This window comes from Mustelus asterias, unplaced genomic scaffold (genome assembly GCF_964213995.1).
Source record: "Mustelus asterias unplaced genomic scaffold, sMusAst1.hap1.1 HAP1_SCAFFOLD_43, whole genome shotgun sequence".
Classification (NCBI taxonomy): Eukaryota; Metazoa; Chordata; class Chondrichthyes; order Carcharhiniformes; family Triakidae; genus Mustelus; species Mustelus asterias.
Genome location: NW_027590120.1, coordinates 1,885,890 through 1,910,320, shown reverse-complemented (window position 1 = coordinate 1,910,320; position 24,431 = coordinate 1,885,890). Strand labels below are relative to the sequence as shown.

General features: G+C 47.0%; 2 protein-coding genes across 3 annotated transcripts in view; both read left to right on the top strand.

The window, feature by feature from the left end:
• Positions 1-19: 19 nt before the first annotated feature.
• LOC144482868 (uncharacterized) lies at positions 20-24,076 on the top strand. Its single transcript, XM_078201708.1, is given in 6 exon segments — positions 20-43; positions 1,332-1,969; positions 7,740-7,917; positions 11,006-11,914; positions 23,262-23,392; positions 23,452-24,076. Coding segments are annotated over 6 exon segments (2,211 nt in total). The 3' UTR covers positions 23,783-24,076.
• The window catches only part of LOC144482913 (uncharacterized), a 120,911-nt gene continuing 96,533 nt past the window's right edge, over positions 54-24,431 (top strand). Inside the window, exons 1-2 of one of the 2 annotated variants that reach the window (XR_013495964.1) lie at positions 54-103; positions 857-1,097. The gene's annotated coding sequence lies outside the window, so the exon portion shown is untranslated. Of the gene's footprint in view, positions 104-856; positions 1,098-24,431 lie in introns of those variants that run through there. The other variant, XM_078201770.1, reaches the window with a different exon arrangement.

Genomic DNA, 24,431 nt, shown 5'->3' with positions numbered 1-24,431 from the left:
GCACGGGAGAGAGGTGCACATGCGCAGTCAGGCCGTGTTTGGCGCATGTGCAGCGTGGATGATGGCAATGGGGAGAGACGTTCCTCTGTCTCATCAGCAACCGGTAAGGATGCGTAGACATGGAGGGAGGATTGGAACCGGCAGATGGACGGAGAGGGTTTCTAAATATCTGGTGAAGGTCTCAAACCTCTAATAGTAATCCGCAAGTCCCGTGTTTGCAGCTTCAGGTCTTTTTCTCGAGACGAGACTCAGGTTAACAGCCGCCATCTTGATTCAGCAGGGAGCAGAGCGCATGCGCTGGTGTCTTGGTGACGCAACAGCGAGTGGGCGGGGCTTCAGCGTTTTCTGCTCCCAACCGGGTCCGAGTGACCGGAAAGTATCGCAAACTGAGCAACAGGTTTTCAACAGCTTCACCCACTCCCAGGGAAACATGGAGTATGAAAGTAAGCTGGCAGGGATATAAAAACTGACTGTAACAATTTCTATAGATTTATAAAGACAAAATGATTGACACAATGTTAGAAATGGGAGAATTCATCACAGGGAATAAAGGGCCGAAAGGCCTGTTCCTGTGCTGTATTGTTCTTTGTTCGAGGGCCGAAGGGCCTGGACTGCGCTGTAATGTTCTATGTTCTATGGATCTGTCAATCAGCCTCAACCAGCAACTTCAGGAGAATTGGGAGGGTGAATATTAGATACAGCAGAGTGAGAATGGAGGGAGAGTGTGTGGGATGGAGATTCACAGCTTTTGGGGAATGGGAGAGGAAAGAATGTTCCAGAGAAACTAGAATTGTCCTGAATTTCTGAATTTCTATCCTGTGCTGACAGTGATCACTTTTGTAAATTCTTTTTACAGGATATTGGAAGGGGAGGATTTACAGACAAATTTCAAACCAAACGTCACATCAACATCTGACATCCTCACTCAATTCATCGGGACCTGAATATTTCGACCTTTGATTCTCAAAGGAGAAATGTTTCTCTGTTCTGTCTGCTTCAAAAACTTTAATCATTTGTGTGACTTGAAAAGCACCGAGACACACACGCAGCTGAGTGAGAGTGTTCCAGTGCACTGAGTGTGGAAAGAGCTTTAACCAGTTACACAGCCTGAAAATACATCACAGCTTTCACAGTGGGCAGAGACTGTACCCGTGTTGTGTGTGAGATTTAACTGATTGTTTAACCTGGAGAGTCACAAGGACACCCGCACCATGGAGAAACCGTGGAAATGTGGGGACTGTGGGAAGGGATTCATTTCCCCATCTCAGCTGGAAGCTCATCGACGCAGTCACACTGGGGAGAGACCATTCACTTGCTGTGTGTGTGGCAAGGGATTCAGTCAGTTATCGAATCTGCGGACACACCAGCGTGTTCACACTGGGGAGAGGCCGTTCACCTGCTCTCAGTGTGGGGAGGGATTCACTCGGTTATCCAGCCTGCAGACTCATCAGCGAGTTCACACTGGGGAGAGGCCATTCACCTGCTCTCAGTGTGGGAAGAGATTCATTCAGACATCCCACCTGCAAACGCACCAGCGGGTTCACACTGGGGAGAGACCATTCACCTGCTCTGTGTGTGGGAAGGGATTCACTGACTTATCCAGCCTGCGGGGACACCAGCGAATTCACACTGGGGAGAGACCATTCACCTGCTCTCAGTGTGGGGAGGGATTCACTCAGTCATCCGCCCTGCGGAGACACCAGCGAGTTCACACTGGAGAGAAGCTGTTCACTTGCTCTCAGTGTTTAAAGGGATTCACTCAATTATCCCACCTGCAGACACACCAGCGAGTTCACACTGGGGAGAGGCCATTCACCTGCTCTCAGTGTGGGAAGGGATTCACTGACTTATCCAACCTGCAGACACACCAGCGAGTTCACACTGGGGAGAAACCATTCACCTGCTCTCAGTGTGGGAAGGGATTCACTCAGTCATCCAGCCTGCGGAGACACCAGCGAGTTCACACTGGGGGAGGCCATTCATCTGCTCTCAGTGTGGGAAGAGTTTCAGAACTTCATCCCACCTGCTGAGACACCAACCAATTCACAAGTGATTCCAGGGGTTGGATTCTGCTGTCATTGTTTCTGCTCTCAGTTACATCCAGGACTGCATTTTGTTCATTTTCCCAGTTGGTCAATGGGGAGGGTCGGAGGGGTTCTTTCTACTGGACTGGCCGGTCTCACGACTTTGCCTCCAGTGGGCTGAGTCTTGTTGCGAATACCTGGTTTCAAATTTCACACGGATCACAGAGTGACCGAGCGATCGGAAGTTAAGACATGTTGAGTCAGCATTTCTATTTGAAACACTGCCTGAATGCCAATCGAATTTCCTTTGCAATAGTTTGTTGTCTCCACTTCCTCCACCCTCGTAGGCAGCGAGTTCCAGAACATTACCATTCGCTGCATCAAAATATTCTCCCTCACATCCCCCCCCCTGCATCTCTGACCCAAAACCTTAAATCTGTGTCCCCCTCGTCCTTGTCTCATCAGCTAATGGGAACAGCTTTTCTTTGTCCACCTTATCCAAACCTGTCAGAATCTTGTCCACCTCTATCAAATCTCCCTCAACCTCCTTTGCTCCAAGGAGAACCCCAGCCTGACATTGACAATAAGGAACAAACTAATAGAATATGTTAATGCCTGAAATCAAATGGGAATGTTTAATTTCTGATTTAAAGATATTGTGAATATATTGTCCTGGACAATCAAGGAATTTGAACAACTCACCTTGGGTGTGGTTGAATGGAATAGACAATCTGGTATCCACCTTCATTCTGGTGAAAGTATGGAATGTGTAGCTGGAAAACCCTCCCTAACAGGACTGTGGGTGTACTTACACCTCAGGCATTGTAGCAGTTCAGGAAGGCAGTGTTGGGGTTGACCATGGCCGAGGCAGCTACAAACAGCCACATATTCTGTTATAATTGAAGGACTGCAGATTGAATGTGAGGCATTGTGGGACTGGACTATCTTGACCACATTCCTGTGGCTGCTCAGTTTCTGCAATCACGGACCATTAAAGCTGCTTAGCAGGGCCCCGATAGAGGACGTGGTGGGAATATTTACTCAGAATGAGTTAGAATTAAACTTATTCCAGAACACCGGCTGGTGTTCAGCAGCTGATATACCCGAATTTGTAAAAAGAGGGTCTGACCAATCAACAAACCATGGTAGGTAGTCGGTTAAGAAGCGTTCTCAGGCATTGTTTAAATTATTTCATCATAAATTTGTGATAAGAACTGTGAGGGACTTGTAACCTGATAGTCGGCGAGGTGACGGTATACTCCAAGTAGCACTGGACTGAAAAGCAGACCTCTGAGAGTAGATTATAATGGTTATAATCCTACCCAAGCATGGTCAGTGAAAAATCAGAGCTCAAGTGGGGACCGGAGAGGTCTCTTACCTGCCATTTGGAAACTAAGAACAAGAAACATATTGATAAAATAATTAGAGAATAGAGCCAACGTTTTGAGTCTGAATGACACTTCGTAAGAGCTCTTATGAAGGGACATCTAGACTCGAAATATTGGCTCTATTCTCTCTCCACAGATGCTATCAGACCCGCTGAGATTTTCCAGCATTTTCTGGGTTTTTTTCAGATTCCAGCATCCACAGTATTTCACTTTTATGATAAAATGATTTGGTCTGATTGGAATCCCCACAACCCTCCCGCATTGTTCTGACTCTACCAGCTGGGCTGTGGAATTAATTGGATAGATCTTCCAGAGAGCCAGCAGAGACATAATGGGCCAAATGATTTCTATTTATGCTGTATCATTCTCTAAAACAGTGAATATTCAGTATCAGGGACAGAGAGAAGAACCAGTGACTGTGCGATTGAACCCAGTCAGAATCAGCACCATAAAGGGAGGAGTGAGAGGGAAACGGTGTGAAAGCTTTGAAACCATTGCATGGTCCTGCAGCAGAACTTTGAGAAATGGAGCACAGGAGATCACCAATTCTCAATATTTCATTAATTTACCTCAAGTGCGAACAATGTTATTATGAATTAATTGTATGAGGTTTCAATGGCGGTTATTACCCAGCATTCGCTGCGGGTGTGAAAGTGCCCTACTCACTTCACAGGAGCCCAGTGCGCAGGCGCAGCGCTGTAGCTGGGGCATGCGCAGTGTCACTTTGCTCGGAGGCCTGCGAGTGCGGGAGATGCTGGTTTCAAGGGGTGAGAATCGGTAGGGCGGCCGGAGGAATGGAGTCGGGGTGGGGAGGGAACAGAGGCTTCACAAACATCTGCTGTAGGCCGCAAGGCCTGAATAAGAGCCTTCCGGTCCCGGGTTTGCCGCTCCGGGGATTTTATCCGGGGTCAGGCCCAGTGCCGTGGCCGCCATCTTTGTTTAGCGGGGAGCAGAGCGCATGCGCGGCCAGTGGGCGGAGCTTCAGGATTTGGGTGACCAGGAGAGACAATGTTTGAGTCATTGACTGACAGGCCGGGTTCATGGATGCTGCCTTTCCCGGGGGAAGGTGCTGCAGGGGGAATGTGCGGCCATTCGAATAACAGAACAAAAACATGATCAAAATTAGGAGCAGGAGGAGGCATCTAGACCCATCGAGGCTGCTCCGCCATTCAGTAAACACATGGCTTAACTCAATTTTCCTCCAGCCTCAACCTCTCTAACTCATCACCTCCTGGTAGGTAAAATTGTAAATAACACAGCTTTGAATATACTCAATGAGCCGGCCTCTATTGTTCAATGAGGGAGAGAATTTCACAGCTTACTGAACTTCTGAGAGAAGCAATTTCTCCTCATCTCTGTCTTAGATCATTATTTTTAAATTGTTCTCGCAGTTCCAGATTCCGTGTTGAGGGGTAAACCCTTTCAGCATTCACTCTGTCAAGCACCTTCAGAATCTCATATGTTTCAGTAAGATCACATCTCATTTATCTAAAATCCAATGAGCATAGATGCACCCTGCCGAACCTTTCCTCATAAAACAGACCCCTTCATGCCCAAAATCAGCGAGTGAACCTTGTCTGAATTGTTTCCAATGTAAGTATATTCCATCTTAAGTAATCTTATGCTAGAAAACAGGAGGGGAGAATGTTATGGATTTATATTCAGGACTGACAAATGACTGTTGGGGGTGACACAGTGGTTAGCAGTTCTGTCTCATAGCGCCAGAGACCCGGTTCAATTCCAGCCTCGGGCGATTGTCTGTATGGAGTTTGCACATTCTCCCTCTGTCTGTGTGGGTTTCCTCCGGGTGCTCTGGTTTCCTCCCACACTCCAAAGATGTGCAGGTTAGGTTGATCGACAGTGCTAAATTGTCCCTCTGTGTCCCAAGATGAGGGGGGAGGAAAGGGAAGGATTAGTGATGTACGTACATCAGGTTACAGGGATAGGGTCTGAGTAAAGGTGCTCTGTTAGAAACTTGGTGCAGACTCGATGGGCTAAAAGGCCTCCTTCTGCACTGCAGAGATTCTGTGATTTTCATAGAAACCCTACAGTGCAGAAAGAGGCCATTCGGCCCATCGAGTCTGCACCGACCACAATCCCACCCAGGCCCTACCCCGACATATTTACCTGCTAATCCCTCTAACCTACGCATCTCAGGACTCCAAGGGGCAATTTTTCTTTTTTTAACCTGGCCAATCAACCTAACCCGCACATCTTTGGACTGTGGGAGGAAACCAGAGCACCCGGAGGAAACCCACGCAGACACGAGGAGAATGTGCAAACTCCACACAGACAGTGACCCGAGCCGGGAATCGAACCCGGGGCCCTGGAGCTGTGAAGCAGCAGTGCTAACCACTGTGCTACCGTGCCGCATTTGGAATCTCCTTGGTTCGAAGAGAATTTTCAAGCAATCTCAAACCCCCAAAAAATGTGTATCTCTTAATTTCAAGCTACAATTAACACATGACTCTTGTAATCTCCTTTTGCAGGGAGTTAGAATATTTGAAGATTGCAATTTTTCTCTGATTCCAGTGCTTCTGACATCTTTCCAGCCGCAGGTTTTAAATTAGAAAACAGTGAAATTGTTTCAGAGGTGAGTATTATTGAACATTTACCTATAATTTTGAGTTTTTGTGCTGTGTTCTGTTATCTGTGCTCTGGTTCCACATCTCTGTGGCTGGTGTGACTCCATTACTGTGGATCTGAATCCATGTCCATCCATTGCTTTGTTTCACCCCTGCCCTCCCTGATCACCTCTCTGTCATTGTCAGTTCAGAGAAGGATCTGCAGGCTGATAGCTGGGATGAAGGCGTTGTTTTGTGAGGAAAGTTTGGGCCTGTATTGACTGGAGTTTAGAGGTGATCATAGTATTGACATCAGATTGTGAGGTAGTGATTAGTGTAGATGAAGAGAGGATGTTTCCAATGTTGGGGATTCCAGAATTTGTCGGCAGATTGTCAAAATAAAGAGTCCCCCATTTCTGATGGTGAGGAGGAGAAATGTCTTCCCTCAGAGGGCCGTTAGTCTTTGCAATTCTCTTCCCCAGAGAGCAGTGGAGGCTGCATCATTAAATATACTCAAAACACAGAGATTTTTGATCGAAAAGGGAGTTACGGGTGACAGGAAGAAAAGTGGAGTTCAGATCACAATCAGATCAGCCATGATCTTGATGGGGAGACGATGGCCTTGTGGTATTATTGCTGGACTATTAATTCAGAAACTCAGCTGATGTTCTGGGGTCCCGGGTTTGAATCCTGTCATAGAATCATAGAAACCCTACAGTGCAGAAGGAGGCCATTCAGCCCATCGAGTCTGCACCAACAACAATCCCACCCCATAGCAGCTGGTGGAATTTGAATTCAACAAAAAATATCTGGAATTAAGAAATTCCTGATGACCATGAAACCCTTGTCGATTGTTGGAAAAATCCATCTGGTTCACTGATGTCCTTTAGGGAATGGAATCTGCCATCCTTAACTGGTCTGGCCAACATGTGACTCCAAAGCCACAACAATGTGGTTGACTCTCAACTGCCCTCCAATGGCAACTAGGGATGGGTAATAAATGCTGGCCAGCCAGCAACATCCATGTCCCATAAATGAATAAAAAGAATTCAATTGAACAGCTTGGTGGGCTGAATTTCTAACTATTTCTTACGATCTGTCAGGAACATGAAATGGTGAGTGTCGATCAGCATTAATTAGCACCTTCAGGAGAATTGAGTAGTGTATATTAAAGTTTAAAGTTTATTTAATAGTCACAAGTAAGGCTTATATTAACACTGCAATGAAGTTAGTGTGAAATTCCCCTAGTTGTCACACTCCGGCACCTGTTCGGGTCAATGCACCGAACCAGCACGTCTTTCAGAATGTGGGAGGAAACTCATGCAGACACGGGGAGAACGTGCAAACTCCACACACACAGTGACCCAAGCCGGAAATCGAACCCAGGTCCCTGGCACTGTGAGGCAGCAGTGCTAACCACTGTGCTACCATGCTGCAGAATGCTAAATGGAATGAGAGAGAGAGAGTGTATGTGTGAGGGGCGTGGGTGAAGATTTAAAGAATGTTCCATAGAAACTACAATTGTCTGTTTTGAATTTCTATCATGTGCTGACAGTGATGATTTTTGTAAACTGCTTTCAGTGGATATTGGAAGGAGAGGTTTGGAAAATGGAAATCTCAAAAGAGTCACTTGATTCATAAGGACATGAAAATCATCAGCCTTTTTAACATCAGTGTGACTGGAAAAGCACTGAGATTCACACACCCGTATCAGAGTGTTCCAGCGCACTGATTGTGGAGAGACACAAGGACTCCGACACCATGGAGAAACCATGGAAATGTGGAGACTGTGGGGAGGGATTCAGAGCCCCATCTGAGGTGGAATCTCATCGACGCAGTCACACCGGGGAGAGACCGTTCATATGCTCCACTTGTGGGAAGGGATTCAATCATTCATCGAATCTGCTGAGACACCAGCGAATTCACACTGAGGAGAGGCTAGTCACCTGCTCACAGTGTGGGAAGGGATTCAGAGATTCATCCACTCTGCAGGGGGTGGGGGTGGGGAAAGAGCAGGGGGGGGGAGAGCAGGGTGGGAAAGAGAAAGATTGAGAGAGAAAGAATCCAACCCCTGTAATCAACCCTGTAAACCCCTGAGAGCAGCTAAACGGTCTCTCGTCAGTGTGAATGCGCTGGTGGACCATCAATTCCCGAGAGCTTATGAAGCCACTCCCACAGTCAGAGCATTTAAAGGGTCTGTCTTGGGTGTGAGTGACCTTGTGGCTCAACAGGTTGAGCAACTGAGTGAATCCCTTCCCACACATAGAGCAGGTGAATGGCCTCTCCCTGGTGTGAACTCCCTGGTGTGTTTGTAAATGGGATAACTGAGTGAATCCCTTCCCACACACACAGCAGGTGAATGTCTCTCTCCAGTGTGACTGCGCTGATGAGTTTCCAGTGCAGATGGGAACCTGAATCCTTTCCCACAGTCCCCACATTTACACAATTTCTCCATGGTGCGGGTGTCCTTGTGACTCTCCAGGCTTGACAATCAGTTCAGTTACAACATAACATGGGTGCGGTCTCTCTGCTGCAATGTATTTTCAGGCTGTTTAACTGGTTAAAGTTCTTTCCACAGTCACTCAGGTGTGTGCATGTTTCAGTGTGTGTGTGTCTCGGTGCTTTTCCAGTCACACTGATGTTTAAAATCTCCTGAAGCAGACAGAGCAGAGAAACATTTCCATTCTAGATTCAAAGGTCGATGATATTCAGGTCCCAATGAACTGAGTGACTATGTTAGATTTTGATGTGAAGTTTGGTTTGATAATCGTTTTTAAATCTTCACCTTCTGATATCCTGCAAAAGGAATTTACAAAAGTCATCAGTGTCAGTACAGGATAGAAATTCAGAACAGACAATTCTAGTTTCTATGGAACATTCGTTCCTCTCTCACTCCCCAAAGCTGTAAATCTCCATCCCACACACTCTCCCTCCATTCTCACTCTGCTGTATCTAATATTCACCCTCCCAATTCTCCTGAAGGTGCTGATTGAGGCTGATTGACAGATCCACGCTCACTGCTTCCTGTCCTGGGCACAGAGGGAGCTGAAAATTTCCATGCAGGCTGCCAGACAGATAAATGTCTACATTACTGGAGTAAAAATGTGTGGAATGTACAGACCAAATTCACTTCCTTTCCCTTCAGTTGCTGCAAGTCCCCAATTTCCCCCAGAATGAGAAAAGAAATGGAAAGGGGGAAACATTGATTTCCTCCCAGATGTTGTCCAGAGGAGGGAGTTTCACTCTGAAGCTCAATGGACAACTTCCACATTGTGACATCACAATGGAGCCCTGCCTGAATCAGCCAATATTAATCAGTCTCTTCCGCGATGACTAGTTCTGGAAGTTCTGGAAGACGAGAGTGTGGCTCATGTTGTTCCGCTGTTTAAGAAGGGCTGCAAAGAGAAGCCTGGTAATTACAGGCCGGTGAACCTGACAACAGTGGCGGGTAAGTTACTGGAGAAGATTCTGGCCAACCTTTGGATAATCAAGGTCCGGTTAGGGAGAGTTGTCAGAGATCCTGGGTACCAGCAACTTTAGGCACTCTGAGTCGACTTGAGTACAAACAGCACTGGACACCAGGCATAATCCAATGTGGGGCCTTTAATGACTTGTGCACAAGGAGAAACCCTGTGCAGCTGTCCCGCAAGTGGTTCTGATGTTACAGAAAAAGAACCCAGGTCATCCTGTGATCAGGGGGGCTGGTGGGAGGAGGGGGCGGGACCCAGGTCATCCTCTGATCGGGGGGGGGGAGTGGTGGGAGGAGGGGGCGGGACCCAGGTGATCCTCTTATCGGTGGGAGGAGTGGGTGGGAGGAGGGGGCGGGACCCAGGTCATCCTCTGATCAGTGGGTGGGAGGAGGGGGCGGGACCCAGGTCATCCTCTGATCGGTGGGGGGAGGGGGTGGGACCCAGGTCATCCTCTGATCAGTGGGGGGAGTGGGTGGGTGGAGGGGGCGGGACCCAGGTCATCCTCTGATCAGTGGGGGGAGTGGGTGGGAGGAGGGGGCGGGACCCAGGTCATCCTCTGACGTGCTACGTTAACAAAATCAACAGTTACTAACCGAAATATAAAGCATCATGTGGTTTAGCTGACTTGACCATATTCCTATAGTTATTCAGTCATTAAAGACACAGTCATGGAGCATTAAACTTGCCTCACAGGGCCCCTTGTATCAACACACAGGCAGCTGCTTTGTGAGACTGCGAGCAGTACAGACAAGTCAGAGATAAGAATGTCCTGAGAAGAGAGATTCATTGTGAAGGCTCAGGGACGGTTGATAAGATGCAGCAATTCTATGATTCTAAAGAACATTCGTTCCTCTCCCATTCCCCAAGAGCTGTGAATCTCCATCCCACTCACTCTCCCTCCATTCTCACTCTGCTGTATCTAATATTCACCCTCCCAATTCTCCTGAAGGTGCTGATTGAGGCTGATTGACAGATCCATGCTCACTGCTTCCTGTCCACCACACACAAATCATAAGAAACAGGAGCTGCAGTTGGCCATTCAGCCCATCGAACTGCCTCAACCATTCATTGAGAATTGGCTGATCTACCGCAGCATCATTTCCCAATTTATCCCCCAGATAGAGAGAGAATAGAGCCAATGTTTCGAGTCTGGAGAGAGGAAAGAATGTTCCACAGAAACTAGAATTGTCTGTTCTGAATTTCTATCCTGCACTGACACTGATGACTTCTGTAAACTTGTTTTACAGGATACTGAAAGAGGAATCACAGGCCGAAATCTCAAACGTCACATCTCGATCTGACAGAGTCATATTCCTTAGGACCTGAATATCATCGGCCTTTGAATCGAGGAGAAATGATTGTCCGGTCTGATGACTTGAAAAGATTTCAAATATTAGTGTGACTGGAAAAGCGCCAACACACTGCCACACTGGAGTGAGAGTGTTCCAGTGCACTGAGCTTGAACCAGTTACACAGCCTGAATAAATATCACACCATTCACAGCGGGGGTGTGGACGAGTCTTCAACTGAAGAGAGGCAAGAACACCTGCACCATGGAGAAACCATGGAAATGTGCAGACTGTGGGAAGAGATACAAATACCCCTCTGAACTGGAAGCTCATCGGCGCAGCCACACAGGGGAGAGACCATTCACCTGCTCTCAGTGTGGGGCGGGATTCACTCAGTTATCCAGCCTGCAGACACACCAGCGAGTTCACACTGGGGAGAAACCATTCACCTGCTCTCAGTGTGGGACGGGATTCACTCGGTTATCCAGCCTGCGGAGACACCAGCGAGTTCACACTGGGGAGAGACCGTTCACCTGCTCTCAGTGTGGGAAGGGATTCACTCAGTTATCCACCCTGCAGAGACACCAGCGAGTTCACACTGGGGAGGGGCCCTTCACCTGCTCTCAGTGTGGGAAGGGATTCACTCAGTCATCCAGCCTTCAGAGACACCAGCGAGTTCACACTGGGGAGAGGCCATTCACCTGCTCTCGGTGTGGGAAGGGATTCACTCAGTTATCCAACCTGCAGACACACCAGCGAGTTCACACTGGGGAGAGGCCGTTCACCTGCTCTCAGTGTGGGGTGGGATTCACTCGGTTATCCAGCCTGCAGACACACCAGCGAGTTCACACTGGGGAGAGACCGTTCACCTGCTCTCAGTGTGAGAAGGGATTCATTGATTTATCCGCCCTGCGGAGACACCAGCGAGTTCACACTGGGGAGAGGCCATTCACCTGCTCTCAGTGTGGGAAGGGATTCTGTGAGTCATCCAGGCTGCTGAGACACCAGCGAGTTCACACTGGGGAGAGGCCGTTCACCTGCTCTCAATGTGGGAAGGGATTCACTCGGTCCTCCCACCTGCAGAGACACCAGCGAGTTCACACTGGGGAGAAGCCGTTCACCTGCTCTCAATGTGAGAAGAGATTCAGTCTTTCATCCCACCTGCTGAGACACCAACAAGTTCACGAGTGATTCCAGGGGTTGGATTCTGCTGTTATTGTTTCTGCTCTCAATTACATCCAGGACTGCATTTTGTTCATTCTCACAGTTGGTCAATGGGGAGGGTCAGAGGGTTTCTTTCTGCTGGACTGGCCGGTCTCACGACTTTGCCTCCAGTGGGCTGATGCTCTTTGAGTCTTGTTGCGAATACCTAGTTTCAAATTTCACAAGGATCACAGAGTGACAGGGTGTGAGGAAGTTCAGAGATATTTAGTCAGCATTTCTGTTTGAAACTCCCCCAGATGCCCCATCCAATTTCCTTTGTAATTGTTTATTGTCTCCACTTCCTCCACCCTCGTAGGCAGCGGGTTCCAGGTCATTCCCATTCGCTGCATCAAAATATTCTCCCCCCACCCCCCCGCTGCATCTCTGATCCAAAACCTTAATTCTGTGCCCCCCTCATCCTTGTCCCATCAGCTAATGGGAACAGCTTTTCTTTGTCCACCTTATCTAAACCTGTCAGAGTCTTGTCCACCTCTATCAAATCTCCCCTCAACCTCCTTTGCTCCAAGAGAAACAACCCCAGCCTGACATCGACAATAAAGAACAAACTAACAGAATATGTTAATACCTGAAATCAAATGGGAATGTTTAATTTCTGTTTTAAAGATATTGTGAATATATTGTCCTGGACAATAAAGGAATTGGAATAACTCACCTTGGGAGTGGTTGAATGGAATATATCAATCTGGTATCCACCTACAGTCTAGTGAAAGTCTGGAATGTGTAGCTGGAAATCCCTCCCTAACAGCACTGCGGGTGTACTTACACCTCAGGCATTGTTGCAGTTCAGGAAGGCAGTGTTGGGGTTGACCATGGCCGAGGCAGCTACATACAGCCACATATTATGTTATAACTGAAGGACAGCAGATTGAATGTGAGGCATTATGGGACATGACTATCTTGACCACATTCCTGTGACTGCTCAGTTTCTCCAATCATGGACCATTAAAGCTGCTTAGCAGGGGCCCAACAGAGGACCTGGTGAGAATATTTACTCAGAATGAGTTAGAATTAAACTGGGGCAGGATTGTGGTCCAGTGGTTAGCACTGCTGCCTCACAGCGCCAGGGACCTGGGTTTGATTCCCGGCTTGGGTCACTGTCTGTGTGGAGTTTGCACATTCTCCCCGTGTCTGTGTAGGTTTCCTCCGGGTGCTCCAGTTTCCTCCCACAGTACAAAGATGTGTGGGTTAGGTGGATTTGCCATGATAAATTGCCCCTTAGTGTCAGGGGGACAGGCTGGGGTAAATGCATGGGGTTATGGGGATAAGGTCGGTAGGATTGTGGTTGGTGCAGACTTGATGGGCCGAATGGCCTCCTCCTGCACTGTGGAGATTCTATGAGATTATTGCAGGACCGGCTGGTGTTCAGCGGCTGAGAAACCTGGAATCTGTAAAAATGGGGTCTGACTAATCAACAAACGGTGGTAGGTAGCTGACTAAGAAGTCAAGAAGCGTTCTCAGGCATGTTTAAATTATTTTATCATAAATTTGTGATAAGAACTGTGAGGGACTTGTGACCTGATAGTCGGTGAAGTGATGGTATACTCCAAGTAGCACTGGACTGAAAAGCAGATCTCTGAGAGTAGATTCTAATGGTTATAATCTTACCCAAGCATGGCCAGTGAAAAATCAGAGCTCAAGTGGGGACCGGACAGGTCTCTTACCTGCCATTTGGAAACTAAGAACAAGAAACTTATCGATTAAAATTATTAGAGAATAGAGCCAATCTTTCGAGTCTGGATGACACTTCATAAAAGCTCTTATAAAGGGTCATCCAGACTCGAAACATTGGCTCTATTCTCTCTCCACAGATACTGTCAGACCTGCTGAGATTTTCCAGCATTTTCTGTTTTGTTTCAGATTCCAGTATCCGCAGTATTTCACTTTTATGATAAAATGATTAAGTCTGATTGGAATCCCCACGACCCTCCCGCAAAACAGAGGGAGTGGTGGCAAAGGGAGAAAAAGGATAAGGATGATAAAGTCTGGGTTCTGATTCTCTGAGCCCATGTAGAATAAACAAAATGAGTGAATCAGTTTATAAAGAACAGAAGTTACCATCCCTCACAAAAACTGATCAAATTAAATAGATTGAGGAATATCATAGAATCCTACAGTGCAGAAAGAGGCCATTCGGCCCATCGAGTCTGCACCAACCACAATCCCACCCAGGCCCTACCCCCATATCCCTACATATTTACCCACTAACCCCTCTAACCTATGCAGTTTAGAATGGCCAATCAACCTCGCCCGCACATCTTTGGACTGTGGGAGGAAACCGGAGCACCCGGAGGAAACCCACGCAGACACAGGGAGAATGTGCAAACTCCACACAGACAGTGACCCGAGCCGGGATATAACAAAAAAAAAACAAAAAAAATTAATAGATGAAGTTTAAAATCATTTGTTTTGTTTTAAACTTGTGTAAAGTGATGTAATTGTGTGCCAAGTTTTTGCTGCTCACTCCCCACCCCTTTAGGTTCTGTAGAAAAGTTAACCCTTTCAGCAGACAGTTCATTTGTTTTTAAATCGCCTGAAAACTCATGTGTCTATTTTAGTTTATAATTGAAGATTTATGGGAATTGGCTAAGATGGGCTTTTTAACATTTTTAAAGTATAAAAAAGTGGTCTTGAGAAGGCAATTTGGTCAAGAGAGGTGGAATCATAGAATCATAGAAACCCTACAGTGCAGAAGGAGGCCATTTGGCCCATCGAGTCTGCACCAACCACAATCCCACCCAGGCCCTACCCCCACATATTTACCCGCTAATCCCTCTAACTACGCATCTCAGGGACAATTTTTTTTTAACCTGGCCAATCAACCTAACCCGCACATCTTTGGACTGTGGGAGGAAACCGGAGCACCCGGAGGAAACCCACACAGACACGAGGAGAATGTGCAAACTCCACACAGACAGTGACCTGAGCCGAGAATCAAACCCGGGACCCTGGAGCTGTGAAGCAGCAGTGCTAACCACTGTGCTACCGTGCCGCCCTAAGGGAGGGAGAGATGTTTACAGAGAGATGTGGAGAGCTGTTGGTTTTACAAGTTATCCATGTTTTTGGAGCGGTCATTTCATGTCCTGGTCTGAGAGGGATGGAGGGAAGTCTGTTCAATTGTTAATGTTAAACTTTCTCTATTAACTGTTAATCGACACTCTGTTTTTTATCTTTCTGACTTGTTACATTTTTAATGATTAATAAAGTTTCTGAATTCACCATTTAAAGTGTTCTTTCTTGCCATATGGTTAAGACACTGGAACCTGGTGTGATTTACTATTAGGGAGGTTATTGTAAACATAAATCTTATTTCAAATAAATAAAAGTTCTGACAAATGGAATGTTATCCTTTATTATTCCGGACAAATGTGAGGTAATGCATTTTGGAAGGTCTAATACAGATAGGAAATATACAGTAAATGGCAGAACCCTTAAGAGTATTGAAAGGCAAAGGGATCTGGGTATACAGGTACACAGGTCATTGAAAGTGGCAATGCAGGTGGAGAAGGTAGTCAAGAAGGCATACGGCATGCTTGCCTTCATCGGCCGGGGTATTGAGTTTAAAAATTGGCAAGTCATGTTGCAGCTTTATAGAACCTTAGTTAGGCCGCACTTGGAATATAGTGTTCAATTCTGATCCTATATTATCTCAGCACTAACAAGCACATTTAATTCAATGTTTAGTGTTAATAACCCTTCAAAGTCACGATGAGGCCTTAAGTCCTTTGTCTATTACTGGGGTGGATACATCAGCATTTTTATTTGAATCAATTCTTTAACTGGAATACAAATCGTTGAGGAGTTTTTACTCATGGATAACTTCTGAACAATGGTACACTGTTTCTGGTTGTGGTTTATCAGGCTGATTCCTGGGATGGCAGGTCTGTCATATGAGGAGAGATTAAGTCGGTTAGGATGATATTCATTGGGGTTTAGAAAAGTGAAAGGGGATCTCATAGAAACATATAAAATTCTAACAGGATTAGACAGGGTAGATTCAGGAAGCATGTTCCGGATGGTGGGGGAGTCCAGAACGGGACTGAGGTGAAGAGAAACATCTTCATCCAGAGGGTGGTGAATCTGTGGAATTCATTACCATAGAAAGTAGTTGAGGCCAAAACATTGCGTGATTTCAAGAAGAAATTAGATATAGCTCTTGGGGCTAAAGGGAGCAAGGCGGGATCAGGATATTGAAATTGATGATCAGCTATGATCAAAATGAATGGTGGAGCAGGCTCGAAGGGCCGAATGACTTATTCCTGTTTCTATTTTCTCTGTTTCTAAACACTATACTGTGAACTATGTCATTTCCCAGTATAAAATCTACATGACTAATGGGTAACTTGGAAACAACACGAACAATAACAGATTCCTTTACCAAAGAGTCAGTGCAGATTTGATGGGCTGAAAGGCCTCCTTCTGCACCATAGGGATTCGATGGTTCAACTCATAATTTCAATTCACTCCAAACAATGGGGCAGACACACACTTCCCATCAACATCCTGTATGAATAAACATGTTTCAGTCCTGGATGCGATTAGCAGCAGCAATAACAACAGAATCCAACTCATGCAGTCACTTGTGAACTCGCCTGTGTCTCAGCAGCAGGGAGGACCAAGTAAATCTCTGCCCACAAACAGAGCAGGTGAATGGCCTCTCCCTGGTGTGAACGCGCTGGTGCTCCTGCAGGATAGATAATCTGCTGAATCCCTTCCCGCATGCAGAGCAGGGGAACGGTCTCTCTCCAGTGTGAATTCGCTGGTGTATCAGCAGGTTGGATGACTGTGTGAATCTCTTCCCACACTCAAAGCAGGTGAATGACTTCTCTCCAGTGTGAACTCGCTGGTGTATTAGCAGGTTGGATGACTGAGTGAATCCCTTCCCACACTCAGAGCAAGTAAATGGTCTCTCCTTGGTGTGAACTCGATGGTGTGTCAGCAAGTTGGTTGACTGAGTGAATCCTTTCCCACACACAGAGCAGATGAATGGCCTCTCTCCAGTGTGAACACGCAGGTGTGACTGCAGTGTGGATGACTTGCTAAATCCCTGCCCACACGTGGAACAGGTGAATGGTCTCTCCCCAGTGTGAACCCGTTGATGAGTTTCTAGGTCAGACGGGCAACGGAATCCCTTCCCACAGTCCGCACATTTCCATCTTTTCTCCATGGTGCCAGTATCCTTGTGTCTCTCCGGGTTGGACAATCAGTTCAAGATTCATCTGTACACAGAACATGTACAGTTTCACCTCACTTTGAGTGGTGCGATATTTTTTCAAGCTGTGTAACTGGTTAAAGCTCTTTCCACAGTCAGTTCACTGGAACGCGCTCACTCCAGTGTGTGCATGTGTCTCGGTGCTTTTCCAGTCACACTGATGTTTGAAATCTTTTCCCACAGACAGAACAGAGAAACATTTCTCCTCCCACATTCAAAGGTTGAAGGTGTTCATATGCTAATAAATTGAGCAACTGTGAAATATTAGTAAGAATTTTGATTTGAGTTTCCTGTCTGTAAAACTTCCACTTCAAATATTCTGCGAAAGAAGTTTACAAAACCACTGTCAGTATAGGAAAACAAATCAAAACAGATAATTCTAGTTTCTCTGGAACATTTTTTCTCTCTTGTTCCCCCAAATCTGTAAATCCCCGTCCCACACACTCTCCCTCCTCCCTGGGCTGAAATCCAAACCCATCTCACCATTTCTTTCCTTCACTCCCAGTTTTCTCCCTCCCTCTCCTCTGTCTGGGTTCAGTTCTCCAGCTCCTGTCTGCAGACTGACAATAAAACCAATGGGTCTTAGTGGGGGTGTTGGGGCCTCCAGCGGGTGTTTGTGAATCCTCCCCGCCCACCTCCCAGGGTTTCCTTCCTTCCCAGAGATCAGAGTCCTCATTGATTTGAGGCCAAAGTGTAACCTCTTATTTATTGTCCCCCTCCCCCATCCTCTGATGTGAACCATCCTCCAGTGGCTGAGCCAGGATGGGGCCGTTAACCTGGGCCTGTTCCCGGGAGGGAGGGAGGGAGAAGCCCCGCAGCTGCAAACCAGGGAGCTGACAATGATTCTGAAGGGTTTGCGGATCCACAAAGTGTTTCCAAATCCTCCCAGCCACCGCCTAACGCTGACTCCGCTTCTCCGGGACAAACAAGCGCCAAGGACAGCAATGACACTGCGCATGCTCCACATCACAATGCCCGGGGACTGATTGACGGCAACTCCGGACCAATAGGAAGAGGGGGCGGGGCTGGAGGACCGAGCGGGAGCGGCTGGTCCTCCAACCAATCGGAGTGAATGAGGGGCGGGGCTGGAGGACCGAGCGGGAGTGGCTGGTCCTCCAACCAATCAGAGTGAATGAGGGGCGGGGCTGGAGGCCCAACACTCAGATAAAACCTGGTGGGGGCGGAGTCAATATCGCAGCGGCGGAGCCGGCGGTTGGAGATTGGGGAGGATCCGCAAACCCTTCAGAATCATTGTCAGCTCCCTGGTTTGCAGCTGCGGGGCTTCTCCCTCCCTCCCTCCCGGGAACAGGCCCAGGTTAACGGCCCCATCCTGGTTTGGGAGCTGGAGCATGCGCAGTGCCTGCGGCAGACGGTAAGGCGGCTCGAGCGAGCGGGTTTTAAATGGGGATTTTTATAGAGTCAGAGGTTTACAGCCTGGAAACAGGCCCTTCGGCCCAACTTGTCCATGCTGCACTTTTTAAAACCCCTAAGCTAGTCCCAATTGCCCGTGTTTGGCCCATATCCCTCTGTACCCATTGTACCCATGTCACTGTCTCAATGCTTTTTAAAAGATAAATTTGTACCCACCTCTACTACTGCCTCTGGCAGCTTGTTCCAGACACTCACCACCCTCTGTGAAAAAAATGTCCCTCTGGACACTTCTGTATCTCTCCCCTCTCACCTTAAACCTATGCCCTCTAGTTTTAGACTCCCCTACCTTTGGGAAAAGATATTGACTATCTCGCTGATCTGTGTCCCTCATTATTTTATAGACCTCTATAAGATCACCCCTCAGCCTCCTATGCTCCAGAGAAAAAAGTCCCAGTCTATCCTTATAACTCAAACCATCAAGTCCTGGTAGCATCCTAGTAAATCTCTTCTGCACTCTTTCTAGTTTAATATCCTTTCTATAATAGCGTGACCAGAACTGCACACAGTATTCCAAGTGTGGCCTTATTATTCTGACTTTGCCAACAGGGCTATTGAATTTATTGGATAGATCTTCCAGGCATGCTGAGCTGAATGGTTTCAATCTGTGCTGTATCATTCTGTAAAACAATGAATATTCAGAATCAGGGAAAGACAGAATGAGAGGAACCAGTGACTGTGATTGAATCCAGCCAGAGTCAAGGGGAGAGAGAGGAGATAAAGTAAAAGTTTCTAAATCTCTAGTCCCACAGGAGAATTTAACATAGCAGATCATCAATTTGCAATTTGTGTTTTTTTTAAAATTAATTTATCTCAATAGCTAACAATGTTATTTTATATTCATTGAGGTTAAAATAGTGCTGCAGAGAAGGAGGTGCTGGAAGTCTTAAAGTACATCAAGGTAGATAAATCCCCAGGACTTGATGGAGTGGGAGGCTCGGGAGAAAATTGCAGGTCCTCTGGTGCCAGCAGGTTAGGTTGGTGTGGAAGGACTGGTCAGTGCCTTGGGCTGTGGCTCAGAGAGTGGGGCCCCCTGCACTGAGATATCCTGCCCTGCACAGCCCTGGGGGAAATGTGTCAGTGCCTCCCAGGTAAGGATCCGCTTCACCGCCTCCTGCCCACTTGGGCCTGGAGTTAGTGCTGCCTGTGGGGAGGCAGGCGCAGCTCAGTGCCCTGAGAGTGGGGGAGCTGGGGCCTGCCTTCCCTACCCTCCTCTCCCCTCCCTCAATCCAGCGCCTCCTTGTCATTCACACCAAGTCCTGGTAGCATCCTCGTAAAACTTCTCTGCACACTTTCTAGTTTAATATTATCCTTCCTATAATAGGGTGACCACAACTGTACACAGTATTCCAAATGTGGTCTTACCAATGTCTTGTACAACTTCAACAAATTGTGCCAACTTCTGCATTCAATGTTCTGACCGATGAAACCAAGCATGCCAAATGCCTTCTTCACCACTCTGTCCATCTGTGACTCCACTTTCGAGGAGCTATGAACCTGTACCCCATGATCTTTGTTCTATAACTCTCCTGAACTGAGTAAGTCCTGCCCTGGTTCGATCTACCAAGATGCATCACCTCGCATTTCTCCAAATTAAACTCCATCTGCCATTCGTCAGCCCACTGGTCCAATTGATCAAGATAACTCTCTTCACTGTCCATTATGCCACTAATCTTAGTGTCATCTGCAAACTTACTAACCACGCCGCCCATATTCTCATCCAAATCATGAATATAAATGACAAATAACAGTGGACCCAGCACTGATCCCTGAGGCACACCGCTGGTCACAGTCCTCCCGTTTGAAAAACAATTCACTACAACCCATCCTCTGGCTTCTGTCAAGAAGTCATGATGTGGAGATGCTGGCGTTGGACTGGGGTGAACACAATAAGAAGTCTCACAACACCAGGTTAAAGTCCAACAGGTTTATTTGGTAGCAAATACCATAAGCTTTCGGAGCACTGCTCCACGAAGGAGCAGTGCTCCGAAAGCTTATGGTATTGGCTACCAAATAAACCTGTTGGACTTTAACCTGGTGTTGTGAGACTTCTTATTCTGTCAAGAAGCCAATTTTGTATCCATTTAGACACCTCACCCTGGATCCCGTGAGATTTAACCTTGTGTAACAACCTACCGTGTGGTACCTTGTCAAAGGCCTTGCTTTAAAGTCTTTGTCGATAACATCAACTGCACTCCCCTCATCTACCTTCTTGGTTACCCCTTCAAAAAAACTCAGTCAAGTTTGTGAGACATGATTTTCCACTCAAAGCTATGCAGAACTGTCCCTAATCAGTCCTTGCGTCTCTAAATGCCTGTGGATCAAAATACCTTCCAACAATTTACCCACCACAGATGTGAGGCTCACTGGCCTGTAGTTCCCAGGCTTTTCCCTGCAGCCCTTTTTAAACAAAGGCACAACATTTGCCACACTCCAATCTTCAGGCACCTCACCCGTGACTATCGATGATTCAAATATCTCAGCTAGGGGAACTGCAATTTCCTCCCTAGCCTCGCACAATGTTCTGGGATACTCTTCTTCAGGTCCTGGGGATTTATCTACCTTGATGCACTTTAAGACTTCGAGCACCTCCTTCTCTGTAATATGTACACTCCTCAAGACATCACTATTTCCCCAAGTTCCATGCTTTTCTCAACAGTAAATACTGATGAGAAATATTCATATAGGATCTCACCCGTCTCTTGTGGATCCTCACATAGGTGACCTTGTTGATCCTGAAGAGGCCCTACTCTCTCCCTTGTTACTCTTTTGCCCTTTATGTATTTGTAGAAGCTCTTTGGATTCTCCTTTGCCTTATCTGCCAAAACAATCTTGTGTCCCCCTTTTGCCCTCCTGATTTATCGCTTAACTCTACTCCTACATCCCCTATACGCCAAGGGATTCACTTGATCCCAGCTCCCTATGCATGTCATGTGCCTCTTTCTTCTTCTTGACCAGGGCCTCAATAACCCGAGTCATCCAGGGTTCCTGACTTCTGCCAGCCTTGCCCTTCACTCTAAGAGGAATGTGTTTACAAAGACTGAGTGCGGATGCAGAGCCCGAAATAAAACTGGAAACATAAATGGAGTTGGGTGGGTGGCGAGGCTTTATAAACACCCGGTGTTGGCCTCAATTAGCAAAGCAAATTCCTTGGGCCTTCCGAAGGCTTCAGGACCGAGTTAATATCCGCCATCTTTATAGGAATCCACGTACTGCAAAGCGCATGCGCATCCGCTATCTTTATTGAGGGTAATTTGGAACAACACATGCACAGCCACTGTATTTCTTGGGGGTGAAACCAAATGAATAACCCACAGGGGACAAAAAAAATCAGATTGATTTAATAACAAACTGTGTGTAAAACTGGAATTTAGGGTTACAGCCAACAACAACTTCTATTGATAAAACACCATTAATATCAGGGTGGTTAACACTGCTGCCTCACAGCTCCAGGGACCCAGGTTCGATTCCAGCCCTGGGTCACTGTCTGTGTGGAGTTTGCACGTTATCCCTGTGACTGTGGGTTTCCTCTGGATGCTCCAGTTGCCTCCCACTGTCCAAAGATGTGATGCTTGGGGGGATTGGCCATGCTATATTGCCCCTTCGTGTACAAAGATGTACAGGTAAGGTGGATTAGTGGGGTTAAAAATGTGGGTTACAAGTGTAGATCAGGGGTAAAATATTCAGAGTTGGTGCAGACTTGATGGGCCAAATGCTTTCCTTCTGCACTGTAGGAATTCTTTGAGAAGTCATCCCTGTGCACTGAAGGTCTAGTCACTAATGGCGGAGTGATTAAAATAGGGAATGTGCAGGAAGCCAGAATCGGAGCAATGCTGGAGGTGATTCCAGAGATGGGGAAGAACAGGCCTTGGAGTGATTTGGAAAAATTAGTAGTTGGGATGCATGAAAAATATGCAACATTTCATTTAGATCTCATAGAATCTGACAGTGCAGAAGGGGGCCATTCAGCCCATCGAGTCTGCACTGACCACAATCCCGTCCACACCCTATCCCCATTACCCTAGCTAGTCCCCCTGACACTAAGGGTAATTTAGCATAGCCAATCCACCTAACCTGCACCTGTTTGGACTGTGGGAGGAAACCAGAGCACTTGGAGAAAACCCATGCAGACACGGGGAGACTGTGCAAACAGACAGTGACCCAAGCTGGGAATCAAACTTGGGTCTGTGGTGCTGTGAGGCAGCAGTGCCAACCACTGCCACCGTGCTGCCCTCAACTCGGAGGAGGGAGAGTGAGTGGGACATAGATTTACTGTTTTGGGCAACAGGAACAGAAAAGTTGTTCCTTTTTGAAATTAGACTTGTCTGATCAGAATTTCAATCCTGGACTGACAGTAGTTTTGTAAACTCCTTTTGCAGGATATTTGAAGGAGAAGATTTACAGTCAGCAAAATGGAATCAAGTTTCACACCAAGATTTAACAGTCGCTCAATTCACCAGCACCTGAACACCATCAGCCTTTGAATGTGGAGTGTGGGAAAAGATGACTGGACTCGGCGTGACTGGAAAAGCACCGAGACGCGCACACAACCAAATTAGTTTTCCAGTCAGCAGCCTGTAAAAAGATCACACCATTCACAGCAATGTGAATCTGTGCATGTGTTCTGTGTGTGGATGAGGCTTCAACTAATCACTCAACATGGAGAGACATGATGATACTGACACCATAGAGAAACTGTGGATATGTGGAGACTGTGGGAAAGCATTCACTTGCCCATCCAAACTGGAAACTCATCGACGCACCCACACTGGGGAGAGACCCTTCAACTGCCCTGTGTTGGAAGGAATTTACTCCATCATCCTGCCTAACATTACACCAGCGAGTTCACACACAGACCGTACACCTGCTCTGTGTGTGGGAAGGGATTCGTCCAGATGTGTAACCTACAACTACACCGGAGAGCTCATACCGGGGAGCGGCCATTCACCTGCTCAGTGTGTGGGAAGCGATTCATTAATTCATCCAACCGAGTGACACACCAGAGAGTTCACACTGAGGAGAGGCCGTTCAGCTGCATTAACTGTGGAAAGAGCTTCAGACATTGATCCAGCCTCAAAGCACATCAGCGACCTCACACTGGGGAGAGACCATTCACCTGCTCAGAGTGTGGGAAGGGATTCACTACCTCCTCCCACCTGGTGACACACCAGCGACTTCACGAGTGAGTGCAGGGAGTGGATTCTGCTGTAGCTGCTGCTGTTAATCACATCCAGGAGTGAGCCACATTCATTCTGACATCTGAGGTTTGTTTCTGCTGATGTTAACAACCCCTGTAACTGGGCTGGAGTTTAATATTCTGGATCTAGAGCTGATTGTGTTTTCAGGGTTGCCATTTCCCTTTAAGAACTGCTGTCTGTGATCATTCCCCATCAGTCAGGAACTCACATCACAGCTTCTTCACAGTGCAGAAAGAAAATTCACCAGTTCCCTCATTTGCATCAAGCAGGTCAAAGATCCCTGAGATCTTAATGACTGCCCCCAATAAAGATGGTGATGTGTGGATGGGCGATCACCATCTTTGTAAGGGGCAAATTGTCAGTGAATGGGAGGAGCTTGTTCCCCATTGTTCAGAATGGAGACAACTTGTCCATCAAACTGCATCAACTCTGAGTCCCAATGTCTGATTGAGGCAGTGCGTTGCCACAGAAGGTTAGAACTAAAGAAAAAATCGAAGATGTATTTGAGGTACTAAATTAGTATTTTGCATCTGTGTTCACTGTGTGGAAGGACAATGTAGGTACAGAAAGCAGGGACGGGTGTGTGATATAATTGAACAAATTGTCATTGGTGGTGTGGTAAATAGCGAGGAGGACA